Source organism: Brachyhypopomus gauderio, unplaced genomic scaffold (assembly GCF_052324685.1).
Source record: "Brachyhypopomus gauderio isolate BG-103 unplaced genomic scaffold, BGAUD_0.2 sc122, whole genome shotgun sequence".
NCBI lineage: Eukaryota > Metazoa > Chordata > Actinopteri > Gymnotiformes > Hypopomidae > Brachyhypopomus > Brachyhypopomus gauderio.
The window spans coordinates 303,904-326,875 of NW_027506943.1; the positions used below are offsets into that span (position 1 = coordinate 303,904).

Consider the following 22,972-nt stretch of genomic DNA (forward strand, 5'->3'; position numbering starts at 1 on the left):
CCGGTGGGACTAAATAACCGGACAAAAGATTTTACGTGACAAACGACCGTATTTTCCTGACCAGAACCAGCAGAGGGTGCAATAACCCCTGTAGTAGATCGTGCTAAGCACGATTTAAATGTGTTTTTAATTACAAATATTATAAGCTAATGTAATGTAGACACTATGTAGACAAAATAAACGTATATTTATTTTCTGTTATATTACATGCTGGTGTAATAAGCCAGTAAGTTAATGAATGTCTCCTGGGACTCTCTAAACTCTACATCGCGCACAACGCCTGGTTCATATGCTGCCTACTGATACGGAAAGTAAAATTCAGACGCTGCTCTGGAGCGGTGGGGTATTTAAGAAGAACAACGAAAAAACGCCTAAACAATAATTATGTAGTAATTTGCATGTGTAAATCAATTCCAGGCTATTTAATGTTTGTTTAAAACCTACGTTTTCCACAGGCTTGATATTAGGTTTAGATATTAGGTTTAGAAATTGACTAATAGCAAGTCAGAAAATTCCGAATATTAATCCAAAACATAAAAACAAAGCGTGGAATATTTGTGCAAAATTACAGAATGTTTTTTTAGTTTATTATCGTGCTAAATTTGCTATGGTTATTTATGGCAGCAGCACTCTAGCACAAATACTGTAGGCGTGCGATCAGTATCGTTCGTGCTTGGACTTTGCTCACAACCCACAGAAGCAGCATGTGTGAATCAGACGTTAGAATGCGATGCACCCTGAAAAACACAGCATATGTGTGTGTGTGTGTGTGTGTGTGTGTGTGTGTGTGTGTGTGTGAGTGTTTGTTTGTGTGTGTGTGTGTGTGTGTGTGTGTGTGTGTGTGTGTGTGTGTGTGTGTGTGTGTGTGTGTGTGTGTTTGTGCGTGCGTGTGTGCGTGCGTGTATGTGTGTGTGTGTGTGTGTGGGGGGGGGGGGGTGTATTTGATATGTTGTTTGTTTTGCCCAGTTGCTGAGGAGTGCCGATGATTAGGTTTTTCTGTTTTTCCAAAGGGTGGTAGATCAAACCTGTCAACACCATCTTGGAAAAAAAAAGCTTTTACATCTAAATAAAACATCCTGAGCTGATGGCAATTCTCACATTCACATTCAATACAGATGAAGCATAATATTAGCAAAGGAGTTTGGTAACAGTTATAAGATCCTCCTTGCATGCATATATAGGTTGTCTCTCAGAGTAAAGAGTAGAGAGGTTGTCTCATATGACTGTCCAGTTCAGTATCATTAATTAACCTTTATGAAATAACTCAATCAGAGTTAACAAAGGCAAAAACATCTTATCCTATGACCTCCCAAATACTTTGTGGCTAGATGTTATATGTTCCATACAACAAAATTGAAGCTCGCAAATAAAAAAGAGGATGTGCAACCTCTGAAATGTGTTTTAAAGCCTTTAGTATCTCTGTATTTATATCAGTTATACGCTAAATTGGATTTATTTATTCTAGATCAGATTATTAATTTACTCAAGATTAGATCTGTTCACCTGCCCTAATGTATATTGTACTTGGGAGGGTGTGCAACCCTCAGGCAACTTTCCATGACAGTGTAACCACAGTATGTCTACAGCAATTGAAAAGTAATCCTATCCTGTTAGTATCTCATGTCAACTGAAAAACCATTGCTTTAATCAATGTATGTTTTTTTCACATTTTTAGGCAAAGCAAACCAACACAAGAATGCGAGAGTGTGTTTTATGCACTTATTTGAAAAGAACAGTGATTGGTTCGGATATACATTCAGAGGTGGGAGAGTAGGTTAGTTTTTTACTTAATCGTCCGTTCATGGCATAGCATGGCCCCAGTTTGAGCTGTATGTCCTCTGTGACTATGCATATTTAATTCTTAATGCATACGAAATGGTAGGACTGGGTTTCTACATTTTAAAGTTCTGTAACAAGGACATTGGCTTTGTCGGGTCTACAGCAGACACATTCATCTGATTATCAGGGGACGTTGCAGCCATGTGCTGTTTAGTCTGCAAACATAACCTATATAAGACTTGTTTCATGTTATAAGTTTGAGGATGTCTCGTTTATTTTTATTTCCACCTCACCATTAATCGTATTTTAAGTAAATTATTTAAAATGAGCGTGAAGAAGATTGATTCATAATATAATAATATAGCAGAAGTCTCAGTGCTGTGAATTGCCCGCTATGCTGTCCGGGGAGAAGCGGTTGCTAGGAGACAGGGAGAAGCCTGCGACGGAAGCGGGACTGACGGTTAAGATTTAGCCATGAAAAGGCACCGCGTCCAGCCACCGCTCCGTAATGTAGACGGACATTTATTTCCGTCATTTTTCTGAGGTAAGACACGGTGTGAACAGTCGCATACGGCAGCCCTTGTATGAAATTATGACGTCGCTTTGGTAAAAAATAGGATTTTAAAGGACAAAATCTGGGTTAGCTAACTTAACGTAGCATGTCTGTGCAACGCAGGGCCCGGGTTGTTTCGCTAGCTACGCTAATCCATAGCGCTCATAATCAGCTAGCGAGCTGACAGGATGTGTCCCAGTGCTCCAGCGGTTAGTCACATACAAACTACAGCCAACCAAAGTGTCCTGCGTAGCCTTACTGTATGGGGTTGTCTTCTTTTAGTAGTGCTCGGATAGCTAGGCTAGGTAGCTAAACTAGCTACTTGGCTAGGTTTGAACATTGGGCTAGGCTAACCTAGCTACTTGGCTACGTTTGAACAGCCGGCTAGGCTAACCTAGCTACTTGGCTAGGTTTGAACAGCCGAGCTAAAAGGGCTAAGCGACTACCCGGAGAAGCGAGCGCTAGCTAGGCAGTGTCACCATTATAGCGGGTACGCTCCAGCTAGCCAGAACACCGCTAGCTGCGTTAGTACCACATGGCCGGTACGGTGCTGTCAAGCTGACTCAGCTGAATGGCCGGTTCGTAGTGCTCGGTCCCGCGTAGGAGAAAAACATGAGCGCTGTCAAGTCCTAAAATGAGCAGGTTGACATAGCTGCGTATTATTTAGAATCAGGTCTATGAATTTCGTTAGACATAGTAACTAGTTAGCTAATGGCATGTTGGCGAACTAGAGTATTATAGCTAGCTAGCTGACACAACTTGTGAAATGTCTTTGAACTTTTAAATGAGAACGTAAAGTTATTTAATCAACCAAAAATAAGTTTAAACAACCAAATAAACTGGCATCATGAGCTAGTTTTTATGTTCAAATACTGTGAGGGAACTTAACTGACAAAACTAACTGAAAAACTAGATTGAGTAGGATTTCATTTATATAATTGTTTTGAAAGTTTTATGGGTTTGTTCCCGGTTTTAGACATCTAATTCCATAGCATTTTGCGATTTGACTTCCTCTCTAATAGAAAAACTTTTGCTTCTCTTAAATTCTTTTGAGGTTTAGAATCCACACCAGGGGAGTGTAAGATGGCAGTTCATGGCCTCCAATGGAGCTGAAGATTTGAGGAGTGGGGCGTCTCGGTCCGCCCTCATTGTTCGAGCTAAGTCTGCAGTTGTGCATACATTCAACACCCGTGTGTCTTCCGGCTTCATTGAGAGGGAAAGGCATCATCTTGCAGCCCTCGGTGACTCTCTATCGCTGCCTAATGTGACGGTGGCATATGATCAGCCTCTCCATACCTCAGGGATCTCTTCACAGCGTGCCTATACATCAGTGCCTGCAGTAAATACCACTGTGTCAAGGGCTGTGCGTGACCGAAGTGCAGGTGTCCATCCTCCTAATGGTCTTGGTAATATTGGTACAAGAGCTGCCAACGTGGTGTCAAAGAGCTCAGTTTATATCCGTTGCTCCTCTACAGCTTACCATAGCTCCTCTTGCCTGGAAGCAACTGTCCAAAACTATCAGCCACACTGGCACTTGAACCCACTCGGCATAAGGTCTAGACTTTTAGGGAAGAGGTCTTCCTCAACCCAGTTTTCTGTTTATCCGACTTGTCCGTCTCCTCCAAAGACCTCCTCTCGCACGCCATCTGTAATAGTCAAGAGAAACATGCCCACAAACCAGTCTTATCCGTGGACGGACAGCACGCTCAAAAGTAGCAGCAAAGGGGTCATTCAGCCATCCACCACCAAAGTGCCTATGAATGTCAGACTAGAGGGACTTGGAGAAGCAAAGGATGTGGAGAAGCACAGCACTGTTCTGTTTGTCTCTCGCTGTAATAGTGGTGACAAGGGAGACTGCACAGGGGTCACGGCTAAATCCCCGATTTCGGAGCACAGAAGCACAGATGTACCTCTGAACCACATCTTAGACACTCACGAGTGGCCCCAGTATGAGAAGACTGTGCCTGAGGACACTAAAGAGAACGCACATATGGTGAAATGTTGTGTGGGGCAGGGCACCAGTGAAGCACCTCGGAGAGTGAGGAAGCTCAGCTCTGATGTCGAGTTCACTACGGCCGTCCCAAACCTCAGCAGAAGTGTAGCACATGAGCGAAACAGGATGATAAATGGCATGAGCACACCGCCAAGGACCAGCCTCGGTCCTCAAAGAAGTACAGGTGCTGGGAAGACAGGGACAACCGCAAATGCCACTTTGCCAACAAAATCCTCAACCTCTTGCCTTAGTAACGGTAATGGAGAGTCTAACATGGCTTCCAGCGCCGTTTGTCCAAATGCCAGGACTGAAAAGCACCCCTCCAGTTCCCTCAGTGATGCAGGGACTCAGAGCAGTACTTGTGCCATTCCAGAGGAGGTCAGCCACAAAATAGACTCCCTTCAGTCTCCCACTGTTTACTCTGTGACAAATCAGATATCCTCTATACACCTCACAAAGGACGGCATTCAGCACGTCTTAGAAGAGAACCCAAACCTTTGCTCTACCATCCTAGACAAGGAACATGCTCCTGAGGTCAATGGGTGAGTATGGGCATAAATTAACTTTATTACATATTTTCTTTCTTTCTTTTTTTTTTTGTCTTTATTACATTTGTTTTGTTTTGGCTGTGTGTGTATATATATGTTTGCCCATGGGCCTTTTCTCACGGTGTTCAGTGGGTTTGAGCAGAGAGAAATGTACTGCCAGTCTGATGTCATGGCAAGTAATACCATCTTTTAAAGTAACGTCATGAAGGTGCATATGTACACACAAATACATATTTTAATATATTAAATCTGATGTTTTATTTCAATAAGCCCAGATTTTGATTTAGAACTGTTGTTAAGTTGATCTGTGTGATGAGGGAACGTATTTAATAACTGAAAACGCTGTCTCTCAGTCAGAAGAGTGCTGCCGTGCTGCAGGTTGGGGTGCAGGAGGAGTTTCCAGATGAGCTGGAGAATGACTGCAGTGGCAATGACAATGGTGCCAGCTCCCTCCATACACACACTTACACTCATTTAGCCCTCTGTTCATTATAGAGAATGTACTTGGCTTTGTTCTGCCTTGTCATTGTTTTGATAATGTTGTGAGAGGAAATTATTTTATTTATTTTTTATTCCATAGATGGATCAGAGTGTGAAGATGTCTCGGCGACCTCTGTGGCAGCCTCATCAAAGTAAATTATCGTTTTTTTCTGCACAGACGTGTTGCTGCATCTACCCTGTCAACTTCCTCTGTTGTTTCTGCTGTTGTGTGATTAGTGTTTTACTCCCACGTACTGTGTATTAAATAGCTATGCTAACATCTACATATATATTTATCCAGAGTTGTACTCATTATTTTAAAGTAGATTCCATTACAGTAGTCCTGCCTCTACCACGCTTCCCTGCTAAACACCTCTTATATTACCATGGCGATGGCAAACACAGAGGACCGTCAAACCTTTTGTTGTTGTAGTTCTGGAGGCCGCTGTGCATGAAAAGCTAGAAAACACAGGGACCAGTAGAAACATCTCACAATTGTAAATCAGTAATAAAAGTGGAAGTGCCCCTATGTATTGGGAACCTGAGCATGTAGATCAGTTGTGCTGGATGTCAAGGGACTATTGGTATGAGATGATGTCGCAGATGACTGACTTAGTTGTAGGTTTAGTTAGTTGTGTGGTTTTTTTTTCTTCTCAAACTCTTAACTCAAAGCTATGGTCTGTTCGTTTTTTTTTTTCAACCCTGAGCCAAAACAGGCCATGTCTTCCTACATGACCGTCATGTGGGTTACGTTTTAGGTTTTTTAATTTATTTATATATTTTTTTACACCTTTCTAACAAATTTAGGTGGTCGCCTCTTCTGACTGATCTTTAATGAACAGTTGCTTTGAGGTTCGATTTTGATAGACCATGCCTAGTTTTAGAGAATGGATGAGGATTTGTTTTGACTTTGGCTTAGACATTTGGATTGAGAATAAAGCTAGCATATTTTATTGCTTTTAGTGGCTTTGTGTTTTGAAAAGTTTAATGATCCGTGTAGTTTTCGGTATGATGCCATATGTGTAATTATTTGTTCTGAAACTTGTTTGTTAATGTAGGTCACAGCTTAGTTTCTTTGTGTAATTGTGTGTGTGTGTGTGTGTGTGTGTGTGTGTGACAGTACTGAGGATCCGATGAGCCCTGAGCCAGGGTGTGAGCGGGTGGTGAAGTCCGCCCTGGTGTGCAGCCTGTTCCCCTTCATGGCCCCCACATTGTACTTCAGCACTGCCAGTGAGACGGGTCAGCACACTCTCCTTACTCACTCTGCCATCTTCCCCCCAACTCCATCAACGTTTACCATATATATTACTCCACTATACTTGTGCAATATGAATCAAGACAATGTGGTTAAATTGACTGCTTCATGTTTTTCTCTGTGCGCCCTTCAGTGGAGCCGCTCCCTCTGGAACAGAGGAAACTTCTGAAGTGGAAGATGAGCAGTGTCACACCTAATATAGTCAAGCACACCATCGCTAGGTCACACTTCAAAGTCACCAAGAGTAAGACAAGATTCTTTTTTTCTTCTTTTTCTTTGTGGGCTCAACTTTGTCACAGAAATGTAACTTTTAAGCTTGTCTGGCATATTGCAGACACACCAGACTGCTTTTAGCAGTACATGCATCAGCCATTGCGATTCACTTTATCCTGAGTTTGCAGACACTTTCATATAAAGGCTTTGTTCCAGAGAGTTACGACTGGCTGGGCTGCTGGGGTCACCACATGAAGTCACCTGGGTTCAAGACCATACGAGAGTATCAGAAGGTAAAGGGCCAGACTAGGTCAACAAAAAAACTGCCAGCAGGCATCATTGACTTTTTGTTGTTTTGACTGTAGCACACTGGATTTGAACTTATGCAATGACCTTGAGGCTAAAGTTAATACCCGTTTTACTGTCCGTTTACTTCCAGACTGTGAACCGTACTCATCTTTTCAATGTCCACTTTTCTATGTTTTAACAATCCATCTGTTCCTTCCTGGCAGCTGAACCATTTTCCAGGGTCCTTTCAGATCGGACGGAAGGATCGTCTGTGGCGGAACCTGTCCAAGATGCAGGCGCGCTTTGGCAGGCAGGAGTTTGGCTTCTTCCCACACTCCTTTGTCCTTCCACAGGACACGAAGCTTCTGAAAAAGGCCTGGCAGGACGGAGGGGGTCGGCAAAAATGGATCATCAAACCGGTACTGCAGCACTTGCCGGGCTCCAGGAAGCTGCTTTTCTCTTCTATACATCATTTCTGTGCATAATCATCCTCACTGGTGAATTGCTGTTTGCCTGTTTTCACAGCCAGCGTCAGCCAGAGGGATCGGCATACAGGTTATTCACAAGTGGAGTCAAATACCGCGCAGGAGGCCACTTCTCGTACAAAAGTGAGCTTTGACGGCTTGTGTGATCAGACCACAGTCTTTCAAAAGTTATCCAATGGGCATTTTTTAAATGAAGGTTTATCCAATGCACTTAGCTAGATTTCAGTGCCTGACCTTACCCATTAGAAAACGCCTGACCGCAAATGTTCTCAGCGGGCAGATCATTACTCTTGATATAGATCTTTGTTGAGCTGCTCTGGCTTCCTGTTTTTGAGTGTTTTCTCCCCCACAGGTACCTACACAAGCCCTACCTCATCAGTGGCAGTAAATTTGACCTACGGGTCTATGTGTACGTGACGTCTTATGACCCACTCCGGGTTTACATCTTTAATGACGGACTTGTGCGCTTTGCAAGCTGCAAGTGAGTAAAGGAAGTGAAGGTTATCCATGACCATCCTTTGGTTTTCTTTAGTTTATAAAGCTCCTAGTGAATTTGAATCTAATTAAATTAGCATTTGATACATTTTGTTTATGATCTTCTCTACAGATACTCCTCTTCAATGAAAACTCTTAGCAACAAGTTCATGCATCTAACAAACTACAGTGTGAACAAAAAGAACTCTGAGTATCAGACCAACAGCGATGACAAAGCCTGCCAGGGCCACAAATGGTGATTAATAAAATGCCAATTTTTATTCTAAGTTTGAGTCATAAATGTATTAGGTTTTTCCCCCACTGACCTTTTTGTGCTGATCCAAGATCAGCATGTCCTATTTATAGCTTCATATTAACTATTAACAGTGACCATCAAACATGATCTAGGGTGGTCATTAAACAGCAGCTCTGTTGCCTGCAGGGCGCTGAAGGCATTGTGGCACTACATGGGCTCCAGAGGAATCAACACCACTCTTATCTGGGAGAAGATTAAGGATATGGTCATCAAGACCATCATCGCGTGAGTGGGTCTGGCGCGGCACACGTCGTAGTTATCAGATTGAAGTGCTTAACTCGCACGCTGTGTCTGGTTTGATGGGTGTGATCGTGTCCTCTCATGGTTGGCAGGTCAGAGCCATATGTGAACACCCTGCTGAAGATGAATGTACGCTCTCCATACAGCTGCCACGAGCTGTTTGGCTTTGACATTATGCTGGATGAAAACCTAAAGCCATGGGTTCTGGAGGTCAACATTTCACCCAGGTACCAAGCTTTGACAAAAGCACTGCTGTTTGCTGTACACTTAAGATTGATCTCTGAGAATAGAGGTGCACTCATACACAGTGGCCGAGTCTTTATTCCAAGACATTTGGTGTTTTTGTAGGTTGGTGTTTTGGGTGGGTTTATTGGCATAACTTATATTTGGCTCTTATCCAGAGGGTACAATTTTGCTAAAGCTTAAAGTATGGATTTGAGCATGCTCTGTGGAAATAAGAATAGTGTTTTTAAGTTGATGATGAGCAGGATGATGATTATGATGATAATGATGAGTCATAAGTACTCTCACAGTGACACTTGGAGTGCCAAATTATGGGTTAAGAAAAACAGCGATTCTGATGCTTGTTTTTAGATATGGCACACTTTTTTGGATAATAATGTCAGTCGGTTTGAGATTTCCTTAGCAAGTGTGGTGATTTAAGCATGCAAATTGCAAGTCTGATTCCTGTGATCTCTTTTTAGGTTAAGCCAGGTGTGTTATAATTAAAAGCCATGTGGTAGATATCTTAAAGTAACCATCTGTTTTTACAAAACATACATGGTAATATTTGGAGTAGAGAATTGGGGTGTTGGGGGCTGGGTTTCAGTGTGCAGCACCTGCAGGGTTGTGTCTGGCCTAGAGAACTACCAAGCTGTTCTCTCCCTGTACAGCCTGCACTCCAACAGTGCGCTGGACGTGAGTATTAAGGGCCAGATGATCCGGGATGTGCTGAACCTGGCCGGGTTTGTGCTCCCTTCGAAAGAAGACATCGGTCCTTCCAACAGCAGTGACAGCAGCTCCACCAGCAGGTCAGAAGGGGTATTACACACAAGCATTTAAACACTCGTACACAGTTTCCTGTTTGTGTAGTCTGGTATTTTTTAATTCCTTTTAATGCCTTGGTAGTAATGACCAAGTATGCTTACATTGCTGTATTCAGTTTGTGTGGAGCAGCGCGAGATGGATCGAGATTAGACCTGTCCGCTGACGAGAAAGTCAAAAGGGCCTTCTATCTCACCCAGTGCCTCGGGGACCAGGTACCCACATCCATTAAGCCCAGGAGATGGCTTCATAATCCAGGGCTACTTTGAGTATGGAGCATAAACACGTTTGCTAACTGCCTACTGAGATGGTGAGTGAGTGGAGATTGCAGCGTTGCCATGTGTTGTGGACACTGTCATCCTCTGCTGCGTTTGTAGGATTTCTGCTCCACCGTTCTGGAGGTGCTGACCCCTGATGACGTGCGCGTGCTAGCCGAGAGTGAAGATGAGCTGAGTCGCAGTGGAGGGTTTGAGCGCGTCTTCCCCTCGCCCGCCTCCTCACGCTACCTCCGCTTCTTTGAGCACCCACGCTACCTCAACACTCTCCTCAACCAATGGGAGCAGAGATACTGTCAGGACAGGAGCAAAGGTCTGGGGCTGTGGGAGACGTCCTTTTGTACAGTCCTATCCACCGCAGATCTGTGCATGTTGATTGGGTCTGTTTTCCTGGAATTTTGAAGCATGAGACTTAAAAAAATATATATAACCAGAATGCCTTTTGATGCTTTGATGCTATACATGAGGATTCGTAAAGGTTGACCGTTAATAACGCAGGATTATTTGTGTCCAGGTATTGAACTGTTGAGGAGTATGTGTCAGAAACGTGTGCACTTGGGAAACCTTGATAACAATGAGCATCATGTGAGTACTTGAGACGATCGGTTATTGTACTGCAGTTCAGTTTTATCTGAACCACCAGAGTTGTTGATTGTGATTTTGATTCCCAGTGGTCTTCAAAATCATACAATGGATACAGATCTGGCAGTCACAGTGTCGTATCTGCCAAAACAGAACTAACCAAATCAAGGTATGAGCAACACGTACACACACACACCCCTGTTGAGATCTTCACATTTGTTTTGCTGAAGTGATTTGAAATCTGCTTCAGCTTGCACAGTTTCTGTCTCTCTCTCAGTATTACAGCGAGTCAGAGTTCGAGAGCACAGATGGTGGTGGAGGAGGAGGAGGAAGAGGAGGAGGAGGATGAAGATGATTGGTCTGACCCTGAGGTTAAGTCACTGACCTCCAGTCTTCCAGACATGAGTCTCCTGGGTTCAGTGAACCCCAGCCCACTCCCGGTTCCCAATAGCCTGTTTCATCAGGACTGCCTGTAGCCATCTGAATTTAGAAGAGCAAAGGTTTAGGGCCTCCAACCAACACCCAAAACCAGTCCCACACTAGCAGAGTTTCTGGAGGGGGGGTGAGGTCCAAAGCTGGGAGGGATGAGAGGGACCCGATATGAAAGTCTAGTAGAAACTGCTGGCCAAACCCAAGTCTGTTTAATCACAGACGTTGCCTTTTCCAAGACCACAGGTGTGCTTTTTAAGGAGAGCATAGTAGACTAGTAGTCTTTTGGAGTGCACATTCAGAGTTTATATATGTAAGCTTTTGTTCTCTTGTAGGGAGCGAATCTAGAATCATGCCTGTGTGCATGAGCCAATCAGATACCTTTTCATGTTTGTTTACATCATAGGCCTGCTACGGTTCGGGGGCCTAGTACTGCTAACAGTCAGGTGAATTTTGGGAGAAAAGGTTTTAATAATAATAATTCCTTTTATCATTTGCATTTCACATAATGGAAAATAGCTGTTCTGGTTTGGGATTTTCATATTAAAAGTATTTGAATTAACTTTCGGTGGTCTTTTTTTGTGGTTTATGTTGTCTGTCAAAAACTTTATGCCATTCAATAAATAATACTACTGCAATAATTGATTGCAACACAAGTTCTGCAATTATTTATTTATTTTTGGAAACCAGCAGGTTTTCGTGCTTGATTTGTTTGTGGTGACAATCACGGGGAATGTCCCTTTAGATTTCCGATTCTTCATATAAGGCTGTCCACAAGCTGTAGGGCAGGGCCAGGCTGAAAGATGGTTAGTAAGGCGAAGGCCAGAAGCAAAAAGTCACGTAACTCATCATGACAGAAGGTAAAAATAGACACTTCTATAATGGCATGGCGAAACCCTAACTTTCCTGCTACCAGTAACTGAGTATGACACCTTTTAAGCAAAGAATGTTCAAAACAAGGCTGAATTTTTAAGATGTTTTTAATTTTAACGCCTATACAGGTTTTTGAAGTGTCTTCCTTCGATTTTAACAACATTCTGTGTAGCTGCACAATTAATTTCTATGCACTATAAATTAATATAGTTGTCATAAATATCTTAAATACCAGCGTCATGCTAATAAAGGTCAGGCTTGAATGAGCTTTCAAGATGGCTCAGATCTTAATGTGGATACCATATCATTTATTTTTGGGGACTGCTGTGCGAGTTAATTTCTGTTGGCACCGTATGCCATGTAGTGAGCCATGCCTACGTAAGCCGCAGTGAAGTGCGCCATAACCGTTATTTTCACAGCCAGAGTTACTGCACCAGTTCTTTACCAGGAATTCAAGCTCTACAGCCCACCCTCTTTGCTGTGTACACACAAACATGAACTACAGCATCTGCGTCTCCCCTCCCCCTCTAGCCAGGCTGGGCCCCTTCGGTGCCTGGGTCGTCTCCTGATTTAGACCCTGCTGCGCTGCTTTGGGGACCAGTTGGAGCACGGTTAGTACATGGTAGTGCAGGCAGTAAAGTCCTCTCCTTCACCGTTCCCCTTACCCAGCCGTGCCTCTGAGCCCTTGGCCCTGGATATGGACCACATCCCTGAGGTAAGACGACTGTCTACGCGTGTGTAGGGGACATGTTGCAGCAATAGATGCAGTATTTTGGCCCAAGGCTAGCTGCTTTCAGTAGGTAGCCGACTGGTTTCATACATGACTCATGAATGTCTTGATTACAACGTTCCAGATCAACTACAAAAAAAAAGGCTCTCTAACATTGTGCTCCAAGACATTTTCTAATTTAAGTTCAGCAGCATGTTGACAAAACTCCCGACTACAGATCGTGAAGGCCGTCAGGGGCGTCCAAGCATACTGACCCAATCTGTTTAAATATTTGTTTTTGGTAGAACTAAAGACAAACATGTAATGATATTTGTAAACATGTCCAATATATTTGTGGAGGTGATAGTTTTATCTGCAGAATATGCAGTAATTTTGCTCGGACCTTGGTGAAGGCTGATTAAATATATTAGTCACATGAGTAGTACATTATTGCCCCTCTGGCTGCAGTAAGGAATACTTTGGTGTTTTGTGATCGCTCTCTTTTGGTCTCTTGTGTGGACTCATTTTTCCACAGTAGTAGAGTCGCTGAGACCCTCTTTGTCTTCTTCTTAGGTCACTTATATGGACACTGAGGACTTCACGATGAAGATGACAGGTATGTATTGAGTTCTGCCTGTGCTTCTGATTTTCACAAGCATCTTTGGTGCACTCTACCCATTCCTAATTTGTTTTTTATTCCTATTTTCCTATAAGTATTATCGGTTTCTTAAAATAGTGGCTAAATGGTACTAACGAGTGTAGGTGCTGCTAAACTAAAGAATGATGATTGTGTCGTTTGTCATAGATTTATACTGTAGTTTGTGCAAGAGTCAGACTGACAAGTTTGCAGCAGGGGTTTTTCTTCCACTGCCCTTCCCTGCAGAACCTCCTCGAGATGCCAATGCGGACGCCTACACCAAATTCTTCATGAGCCACTGCTGCTATGATGCCATTCCAACCAGCTCCAAACTGGTCATTTTTGATACAACACTGCAGGTGAACTAATGTCTGGACCACAGTAGTTGAAAAGCAGCCAAATCACAATCTAGTATTCACAACATCTAGCATAAACATTCCAGCCATCTATATTTTCAAGAGTTTGAATGAAAAAATTGCATGACATCGTTATGAAGCTCAGGTTTTACACCTCAGTAAATATATTAAACTACATATTAGCTTTCATATTAGTGTATATATATATATATATATATATATATACACACACACACACACACACACACACACGTGGCATTGATATAAAGGTATTAGCTCTCAGTTTTGTGCACTTTTATCTTCGGTCACTGCAGGTGAAGAAGGCGTTCTTCGCATTAGTAGCGAATGGAGTCAGAGCCGCACCTTTATGGGACAACAAGCAGCAGTGTTTCGTAGGTACATGCCTGAAGTTCCTGAAGCATTTCCAGTTGTGATTTTAAAAAAGTCTTGAATTGTAAATTCCCTGGTTGAAATGGCTTCTGTCATTTTCCCATAAGCCAGACAGTTTCCCTAACCTTCCCTACCACTCGGATAATCCGTTTCTCAGTAACCCTTTTTTGCAAACATGTGATGTGTGTATATCACATTCATCAAGCTGACAAGATAAAAGTAATCCTGTGCCTTTGTTTAAAGCTACTAATTTTCAAACAAGACACAATGTATCGGCGAACAGGAAGGGAATGGTAATGTCTTGATCAAGCACAGCCCATGCTGCGGATGTGTCAGTACCTCTAACTTCTTGTGCACTAGGGAGCCCTCAAAGCCTCTTTGAAGCCATTTCATCTCTGGATCTTTGACCTTCTTCGGAAAGTATGGCTGGTTCCACAGTAGTTCTGTGATTCCAAGCATTATTGTATTCCTCGGAATTCAAGACTACTCATAACAACAGTTCATAAAGAGTCAATCTGAATCATATCAGTTACAGTCATGTATTTTGTCCATTTCCTGGTTATATTTAAGTACCTCAATTAGCTGATAAGCTTCCATATCCATATTCCATATGCCATGTGTCCATAGGCTTTGCTTGCCAATTTCCCAGTAGTATCATTATACGTAATTACACTTACACTTAAATACTTAAAAAGTATTTCTGTTTAGAAACACTCGTAAAATTCCCACCTATCACTTGATGTCTGAGCCTCTTGGGAATCCCAGTTCAGTACTTGTCAAACTGTTTATTTTCATTTTAGCAGGCTCATCCCTTCTGCCACTCTTCTCAAAGCTCTAGTTAGGTCCCTCTGAAGTGTAGTGGCTCATGGGACATGGCAGGACAGTGCTCTAATCCCTAGAACCTTTCCCAGGGATATTAATAGTCACTACATGAGACAACATCTCTGCACAATGATTTTGGGAATGAGAAGCTATCGTTATGCCAACAGAAGCCGAGTGAGCTTTGCATCTGTATGTGTGTCAGTCAAAGGTGGTGATATTCAAACGTGCTGTAACAAACCTGGCTTAGCCAGTGGGACGCATATGCAGCTTTCAAGAGGTTTAATGTAAATGTCTAACACAAAAACAACACAACTCATACAAAGACCAAAGATAACAATAAAACTAACACAAAAGAAGCAAGAACCACAAAAGTCATAGAGACAAACCGAATACTCACAAATTACACTATACAGCTTAACAACATTCAACTCACAAGTTACAATAACCCACAACCACAGAGACCAAACACAGGACTTAAAATACATCAACTAAACAAGGAACACAACAAGACACACCTGAAGGTGATAACGAGGGGCAGAGAACACGGCAGGGGTGTGAAAACAGAGACAACTAGGAAATGTCAAAATAAAAGACACTCAGACACACCGAGAACAAAACAAAAGACTAGACTGACAGGGGGGAGGCAGGACCACATGACACTTGCCCTTGTTCTACCCTGTTTAACTGGTGCATGTAATTATTATATCTATTGTACTTGTATCTTTACAGGGATGCTTACTATAACAGACTTTATTAACATTCTCCACCGATATTACAAGTCACCTATGGTAAGTACTTTTGGTTTAATGGTTCAAAAATTAGACTGTTTCTCAGTTAAGATTTGCTTAAAATAAATCTTTGTTTCAGTAATCACATTGCCAGGAAACAAGAATTGATTTTATTTGGTCTTGTTTTGCTCTGCTGTTTTAGGTTCAGATCTATGAGTTGGAAGAGCACAAGATTGAGACCTGGAGGGGTGATTGTGTATACTTCATATTTAAATTCAGTCTCCTATATCAAACTTTTATTTGAAGTTCATCTGTCTTTTCTGTTCCAGCGGTCTATCTTCAGTACTCCCTAACCTCTCTGATCAGCATCACTCCTGAATCCAGGTAAAGCTTTTTCTGCAACTGTCTTTTGTTTCTTTTTTCTTTCTTTCCAGTGTCCCAGAGTGACAGAGAGTTGTGTTTCCCAGCCTCTTCGATGCCATTTACTCCCTACTGAAGAATAAGATTCACAGGCTGCCCGTTATTGATCCAGAATCAGGGAATGTTCTGCACATACTGACCCACAAACGCATTCTGAAGTTTCTTCACATCTTTGTAAGAGCTTTTTAAAATATTCTACACTTATGCTTATACACTACACTTACATTTGCATAAAGTATCACAGGTCACAGGTATCATAATTTGTATTACATAAAGAATCATGCCTTTTGGTCATTTCTTAGGGTTCCCTGATCCCAAAGCCAAGATTCTTACAGAAGCGAATTGAGGAGGCTGAAATTGGAACCTTTGAGAGTGTAGCCACAGTCCAGGAAACCGCAACAGTTTACGATGCTTTATCAATATTTGTTGAACGCCGAGTATCAGCCTTGCCAGTTGTGAATAAACAAGGTATTTTCTGCTTAGAAGTCACAAGAAAATACAGCAGACAACTCTGTATTTTTCCCCAGTTTGAGGAAGAGTTTTGAAACGTGTCCATTTTGTCTTCAGGGAAGGTTGTCGCACTCTACTCCCGATTTGATGTCATTGTAAGGGTACCAATATTGTGCATCAGAGATGAAATATATATATATATATATATATATATATATATATATATATATATATATATATATATATATGCACACACACACACCAGCCTCTTTATTAGGTACACCTTGCCTTCAGAACTGTCTTAAACCTTTGTGGCATAGATGCAACAAGGTACTGGAAACATTCCTCAGAGTCTGATCCATATTGACATGATAGCATCACACAGTTGCTGCAGATTTGTCGGCTGCACATCCATGATGTGAATCTCCTGTTCGTGTTCAAGAAACCAGTCTGAGATGATTTGCGCGTTATGACATGGTGCGTTATCCTGCTTGAAGTAGCCATCAAAAGAGGAGTACACTATGGTCATAAAGGGATGGACATGGTCAGCAACAATACTCAGGTAGGCTGTGGCATTGACACAATGCTCAATTGGTACTAATGGGCCCAAAGTGTGCCAGGAAAATATCCCCACACCATTGCACCACCACCAGCCTGAACTGTTGATACAAGGCAGGATGGATCCATGCTTTCATGTTGTTGACGTCAAATTCTGACCCTACCATGTGAATGTCGCAGCTGAAATCGATACTCATCAGACCAGGCAACATTATTCCAATCTTCTATTGTCCAATTTTGGTGAGCCTATGGGAATTGTAACCTGTTTCCTATTCTTAGCTGACAGGAGTGGCACCCGGTGTGATAATCTATTACTGTAGCCCATCTGCCTCAAAGTTCGATGTGTTGTGCGTTCAGAGATGCTCTTCTGCATGCCTCAGTTGTAACGACTGTTACTGTTGCCATTCTGTCAGCTCGAACCAGTCTGGCCATTCTCCTCTGATCTCTGGCATCAACAAGGCGTTTGTGCCCACAGAACTGCTGCACACTGGATTTTTTTTTTTGGACCATTCTCTGTAAACCTTAAAGATGGTTGTGCGTGAAAATCCCAGTAGATCAGCAGTTTCACCAACAACCATGCTATGTTCAAAGTCACTTAAATCACCTTTCTTCCCCATTCTGATGCTGTTTGAACTGCAGCAGATCTTGGCCATGTCTACATGCCTAAATGCATTGAGCCATATGATTGGCTGATTTGACTTTTGCATTAATGAGCAGATGGAGAGGTGTACGTAATAAAGTGACCAGTGAGTGTCTGTATATATGTATATACACACACACACACACACACACACACATTAATTCTGTAGCCGAGACTTTCAGTAGAATATTTGTCTTATCTCACCAAAGGAATGATTTTGTTGGCTGCAGAACCTGGCTGCTCAGAAAAATTACAATAACTTGAACATGACAATGCGAGAAGCAGTGGAGGGCCGCTCGTGCTGCATTGAAGGTGTGCTAAAGTGTTACCCACACGAGACACTGGAGACCATAATTAATCGCATTGCTGAAGCAGAGGTAAGCCCAATTCTAACGATAGGAACTAAGAATGTTTTCTAATTTTTTTTAATAATCAAAGAAACCTACTGTGAGCCACACTGTGAGCATTGTCAAAGGGGGCTATCCACATAAAAATGTTTTGGTTAGGATTACACTAAAAATATTTAAGGCGTAACCTAATCTTTGAATTAGCGCTGGACAAATATTCATGTTTGCTTTAAGAACATGTTATGGGCATGCTATGACAATATCCATTTGCATCTGAATACACTTGCTTATATTGATATATGCTTAATTGAAAGCTAACCTTGGTTTTCTTTAGTAAAGACACCAGTGTTAATCCCATTATGAAATGTCAACTCCCTTCTAGGTTCATCGTCTGGTTCTGGTGGACAGAGAGGATATAGTCAGGGGAATCATCTCACTGTCTGACCTGCTGCAGGCCTTGGTCCTTACTCCTGCAGGTATTGATGCTCTTTTCTCTTAGTCCCTGTGGAAGAGTGATCTCCCTACCACCTTGCCACAGCCCCTCCCTGTCCCAGGTAGGCAGCTTGCCAATTTACTGTTATAGCTGCCCGTAGTTTTCAACATTGTGGCCAACCAGTTGAGACGCTGCATTAGCACTCTTCTGCTCTTCCCGCCTGCCTAGACACATCCTTCCTCTTTGGCTCAGGTCAGTGGGCAGCGTCTATCTTGGCAGTGCTAGGCTAATGTTGCACTACTCTGAAGAGCTCATCTCATTAGGACTTGAGGTCCTTCAAAATGATCAGACCAAGAATCTAAGCTGGGGTTCTTGATTGTCACCTGTCCTATCGGTTGTCTCTTTCTTAATAGTTATTTATGCCTAAATATACACATTATGTGTCAGAATTGCTGTTCTGGTAGGACTACCAATTTTAGTGTTAGGAATATTTTCACATTATCATATTTTCTGTGTCAGCACTTTATCCTGAGGTGCTTTAATAGTACAGCAGCTTTTAGACTACCAGACGTATGCTGACCCTTGAATGTCTTCCAATTGCAAATAAGAATGAAGAGATTCAAGAAAAATTCTCAAGAGGGCCAAAAAATGCCTAAAATGTATTGGGGATTAGAGTCAACAGAAGATTAATAAACTGTAATACTATACTAATATTACACTGTTACTGTTACACTAATCAGTATAATTTGTTTTCTTAATGAAATTCTATTTTCCAGACATTTCTTTCAAAGCAGACTGTGAACATTGATGAAACTATGCAATGGATCATGGATGAAGACTTAAATTGTATATATTATAAATAATACTGCATAGAAGCTTTATCTATTCATTTTTGTCCATATTTGTATTAATCAAAATCATTAGCTGAAAAAATGTAGTGTATTTGGTTTATTTTAGTATGTTGTGTTTCTTCAGAATCTTGTACAGTATATCAAACCACTAATTAGATCCAAACACTATTACACTCCGCATAACTGATATTCACAAGGGAAAAATAATTTACAAAATATAATCGGAGTGTTCATTTATACTTGGCTTTTATAAAGGTGTGCAAGTGACAAAAATTCAGTTTCACTATAACCTCTCTAGAGACAAAACAGTCAAGACCTAGCCTATTTGAAATTGTTTTGAATTACAATTGTATTGCTGGTGTAATTAATTCTGCATTATCACTTACTATATATTTGGTAAAAACAGAAAACCTATCCAAGCTATTTTAAATTATTCAGTAAACTAATTTAAATTATAAGTTAACCTTTCTAATTTCAGGTATTGTCAACCCAAGTAACAATGTTAAACGTGTTTTTTCTTTCAACATGGTAATCACCCTAACTGCCAACCAGTATTCACTGCTACACCATAGCTTCTCATTAGTTGATATACCCTAATTTGTACAGTTGTACATAATTTTATGCTCATATGTGACACATTGTTGACTACCACTCACTTGCACTGTAGTTTACTTTGTATAATCTGTATATGGCTTGTATATAGTCTATATTGCACAAGAGTAGCCAATGGCAGGAGCCAAATTCCTTGAGTGTATTAACATACTTGGCCAATAAATCTGATTCTAAATGTAAACTATAATTGCCGTTTTGATTGCTTTAAATTGCTATTGGCAGAAATAATTATGTCCATATGCAAAACTTTAGCATATTGCTAGTGCCATATATGTACAACATAAGTGAACATATATGCAATTGTAATCAGTTTTGGAAACTCACACGATAACATTTTAGTGTGCATGTTTAAAAACCTTAACAGTAATCAGCTATGAAAAAATCTGAACACTTTATTGAAACATAACATATATTTCATTTGCACAATATAAATCTGGTGTATTTAAGCTCAAAGGGAACAAATGCCTGCTGCAGTGGTATTCAAATTACAGACCCCAAGGTTCTAGATTTTGCAGTCTACCTATGCATCATGTCTAATGAAGTGGCTAATCAAAACACAAAAGAGTTTTACGTGTTACACTGTTTACACATTCCACAACTGAATTTGCATTTGAGGTATAGGTGTGAATCCCTCTGGTATATAAAATTATCTTTTTAAAATATGTCAAATATTCCAACTTTTATGCCAACAGAAAAAGCAAGAGAACTGCAACTTTAAATGGTACCAGACTAACCTGTAACGTGTTTTAGCCAATTATCGTCTAACCTGTTTAGCTTATATCCTCTTCTCCCTCCTCCTCCATCTCACCCTCCTCCTCTCCTTTAGCATCCTGGTACTGCTGGTACTCCGACACCAGGTCGTTCATGTTGCTCTCTGCCTCGGTGAACTCCATCTCGTCCATGCCCTCGCCCGTGTACCAGTGCAGGAAGGCCTTACGTCTGAACATGGCTGTGAACTGCTCAGAGATGCGCTTGAACAGCTCCTGGATGGCTGTGCTGTTTCCAATAAAAGTGGCCGCCATCTTCAGCCCTCGAGGAGGAATGTCGCAGACGGCCGTCTTGACGTTGTTAGGGATCCATTCTACGAAGTAGCTGCTGTTCTTGTTCTGCACGTTCAGCATCTGTTCATCCACTTCCTTCATGGACATGTGCCCGCGGAAGACGGCGGCCACCGTCAGGTAGCGTCCGTGCCGCGGGTCGCAGGCAGCCATCATGTTCTTTGCATCAAACATCTGCTGCGTAAGCTCAGGCACCGTGAGGGCACGATACTGCTGGCTGCCGCGGCTCGTGAGCGGGGCAAATCCCGGCATGAAAAAATGTAGCCTGGGGAAAGGAACCATGTTGACGGCCAGCTTCCGCAAATCTGCATTAAGTTGCCCCGGGAATCGTAAACAGGTCGTAACTCCGCTCATAGTAGCAGATACCAAGTGATTTAGATCACCATAAGTTGGGGTTGTGAGCTTCAGCGTACGGAAGCAAATGTCATACAGAGCCTCGTTGTCTATACAGTATGTCTCATCTGTGTTCTCAACAAGCTGGTGCATGGACAGGGTGGCATTGTAAGGCTCTACTACAGTGTCTGACACTTTGGGGGAAGGAACTACACTAAAGGTGTTCATAATTCTGTCAGGATACTCTTCACGGATTTTGCTCATCAGCAGAGTTCCCATACCTGATCCAGTGCCCCCACCCAAAGAATGAGTGAGCTGAAACCCTTGTAAACAGTCACAGCATTCTGATTCTTTCCTCACCACATCTAACACAGAGTCTACCAGCTCTGCTCCTTCAGTGTAGTGGCCTTTCGCCCAGTTGTTTCCCGCACCATTCTGTCCTATGTAGAAAAGTCAAATGTAAGTCATAATTTAACAGAACTCATTATTAGGAATTATTAATCATTCACTGTATTAACACTATTAAGGAGTGATGATAATAGTCATGGTAAAAGTTGATGATAATCTTTTTGTGAGGAGTGTGATCTGCACACATTCCTTGGTGTGCTAACAAACCATCATGCTTACAGAAATGTATTATTACACGCTACAGTAACTTATTTAAATATAACTAATTCATACCAAAGACAAAATTGTCTGGTCGAAAGATCTGGCCAAACGGCCCGGAGCGTACTGAATCCATTGTCCCTGGCTCCAGATCCAATAAAATGGCTCGAGGGACATATTTTCCTCCTGGTGTAAAGAAAAAAGGCAGCTAGCTAGACACTCTAACATAGGTAGTTAAGTTGACTGAACCATGTTGTATTCATTGATTTAAACAATTTGAAAGCTCTGAACACAAAACATTCTCACCCATTGCTTCATTGTAATACACATTTATTCTCTCGAGCTGAAGGTCACTGTCTCCGTAGTATGTTCCAGTTTGATCTATGCTATGCTCATCACTTATTACCTCCCAGAACTGCAACATCACACTGACCGTTAGTCAAAGGAGCTAAAGTAGCGCTAGCTAACTGATGGTAAAGTTAGCAAACAGTAAGCTATTCATACATTTAATGCTTTTAAAAGCATATTTTTGTTTTAAACACTTAGGTTATTCAAAATAGTGCCCTAACTGAAAAACATTTACTAATTTACTGCAAATGCAACTGCATTTAGGGCAGATTTTAAATCTAACTAGCTAACTCATTTTCCCCCGCATGCACAAGAATGCCTAACGTAGCTACCGTTATCTCAGCATCGTTATACGTAGCTTAGCGAAAGTGAAGTTTGTTCATTTTATCTAACCGAAATATAACGAGCTCTAACCTTTGAGCCGATCTGATTTCCACATTGACCTGCTTGCAGATGGACTATCTCCCTCATATTTACTTTGAAAAAGGACAAAATGCGTGAACTTAACAAGAATCTCTTAATTGACCTTGGCTTCCAAAGTTACAGCAACCGCGCTGGACAATAGTTAAACTTACCTAGCGACTTATTATTTAACCGTCAAAAAAATTCAAAATTACGTCTTCTGATTGGCTGTCCCAAATCACAGAGCGTATGAGAGATAGGCTGATTTAAGTAATGCGGTTCTTTATATATATATTGTGGTGGCGAACGAAAGTTGTATATCGCGATCGATCGCCAGTGGAGGGCGATATAGGTATGGATCAGACTGGTAAATAAACTAGAATTTTTTTTGGCGTGAGAAATCGGAAGTGTGGCGTGTGAAGACGGTCAAATGCAATGCGTGAGA

General features: G+C 41.7%; 3 protein-coding genes across 12 annotated transcripts; 2 read left to right on the forward strand and 1 right to left on the reverse strand.

Annotated features, from left to right (window-relative positions):
• Window positions 1-2,164: 2,164 nt before the first annotated feature.
• ttll4 (tubulin tyrosine ligase-like family, member 4) lies at window positions 2,165-11,526 on the forward strand. Of its 2 annotated transcripts, none has more exons than XM_076993793.1 (19): window positions 2,165-2,323; window positions 3,393-4,867; window positions 5,227-5,312; window positions 5,454-5,505; window positions 6,474-6,592; window positions 6,742-6,852; window positions 7,038-7,114; window positions 7,334-7,528; window positions 7,635-7,717; window positions 7,947-8,075; window positions 8,202-8,324; window positions 8,511-8,609; window positions 8,717-8,851; window positions 9,518-9,655; window positions 9,787-9,883; window positions 10,046-10,256; window positions 10,458-10,528; window positions 10,615-10,694; window positions 10,803-11,526. In XM_076993793.1, exons 2-19 carry the CDS (start codon window positions 3,426-3,428, stop codon window positions 10,999-11,001), a joined length of 3,447 nt encoding a protein of 1,148 aa, XP_076849908.1. In that variant the 5' UTR covers window positions 2,165-2,323; window positions 3,393-3,425; the 3' UTR covers window positions 11,002-11,526. The 2 variants fall into 2 exon arrangements, with proteins under 2 accessions (XP_076849908.1, XP_076849909.1); XM_076993794.1 differs by having other exon boundaries at window positions 2,189-2,323; window positions 3,387-4,867.
• A 783-nt stretch (window positions 11,527-12,309) lies between these two features.
• On the forward strand, window positions 12,310-21,612 carry prkag3b (protein kinase, AMP-activated, gamma 3b non-catalytic subunit). 7 transcript variants are annotated; one of them, XM_076993815.1, is made up of 13 exons: window positions 12,312-12,542; window positions 13,110-13,152; window positions 13,342-13,532; window positions 13,844-13,925; window positions 15,471-15,529; window positions 15,672-15,717; window positions 15,799-15,853; window positions 15,937-16,063; window positions 16,192-16,357; window positions 16,457-16,494; window positions 17,768-17,914; window positions 18,267-18,360; window positions 19,094-21,612. In XM_076993815.1, the coding sequence occupies exons 1-13, from the start codon at window positions 12,447-12,449 to the stop codon at window positions 19,123-19,125; spliced, it is 1,176 nt and encodes a 391-aa protein (XP_076849930.1). In that variant the 5' UTR covers window positions 12,312-12,446; the 3' UTR covers window positions 19,126-21,612. The 7 variants fall into 7 exon arrangements, 6 of the variants coding, with proteins under 6 accessions (XP_076849936.1, XP_076849930.1, XP_076849932.1 ...); XM_076993817.1 differs by having other exon boundaries at window positions 12,313-12,542; window positions 13,387-13,532; XM_076993818.1 differs by having other exon boundaries at window positions 12,313-12,542; window positions 13,390-13,532.
• Window positions 20,148-22,781, reverse strand: LOC143498900 (tubulin beta-4B chain-like). 3 transcript variants are annotated; one of them, XM_076993812.1, is made up of 4 exons: window positions 22,540-22,737; window positions 22,084-22,192; window positions 21,853-21,963; window positions 20,148-21,611 (listed from the first exon to the last, which is right to left on the reverse strand). In XM_076993812.1, exons 1-4 carry the CDS (start codon window positions 22,594-22,596, stop codon window positions 20,551-20,553), a joined length of 1,338 nt encoding a protein of 445 aa, XP_076849927.1. In that variant the 5' UTR covers window positions 22,597-22,737; the 3' UTR covers window positions 20,148-20,550. The 3 variants fall into 3 exon arrangements, with proteins under 3 accessions (XP_076849927.1, XP_076849928.1, XP_076849929.1); XM_076993813.1 differs by lacking the exon at window positions 22,084-22,192 and having other exon boundaries at window positions 20,148-21,606; window positions 22,540-22,781; XM_076993814.1 differs by lacking the exon at window positions 22,084-22,192 and having other exon boundaries at window positions 22,540-22,719.
• Between the last annotated feature and the right edge of the window lie 191 nt (window positions 22,782-22,972).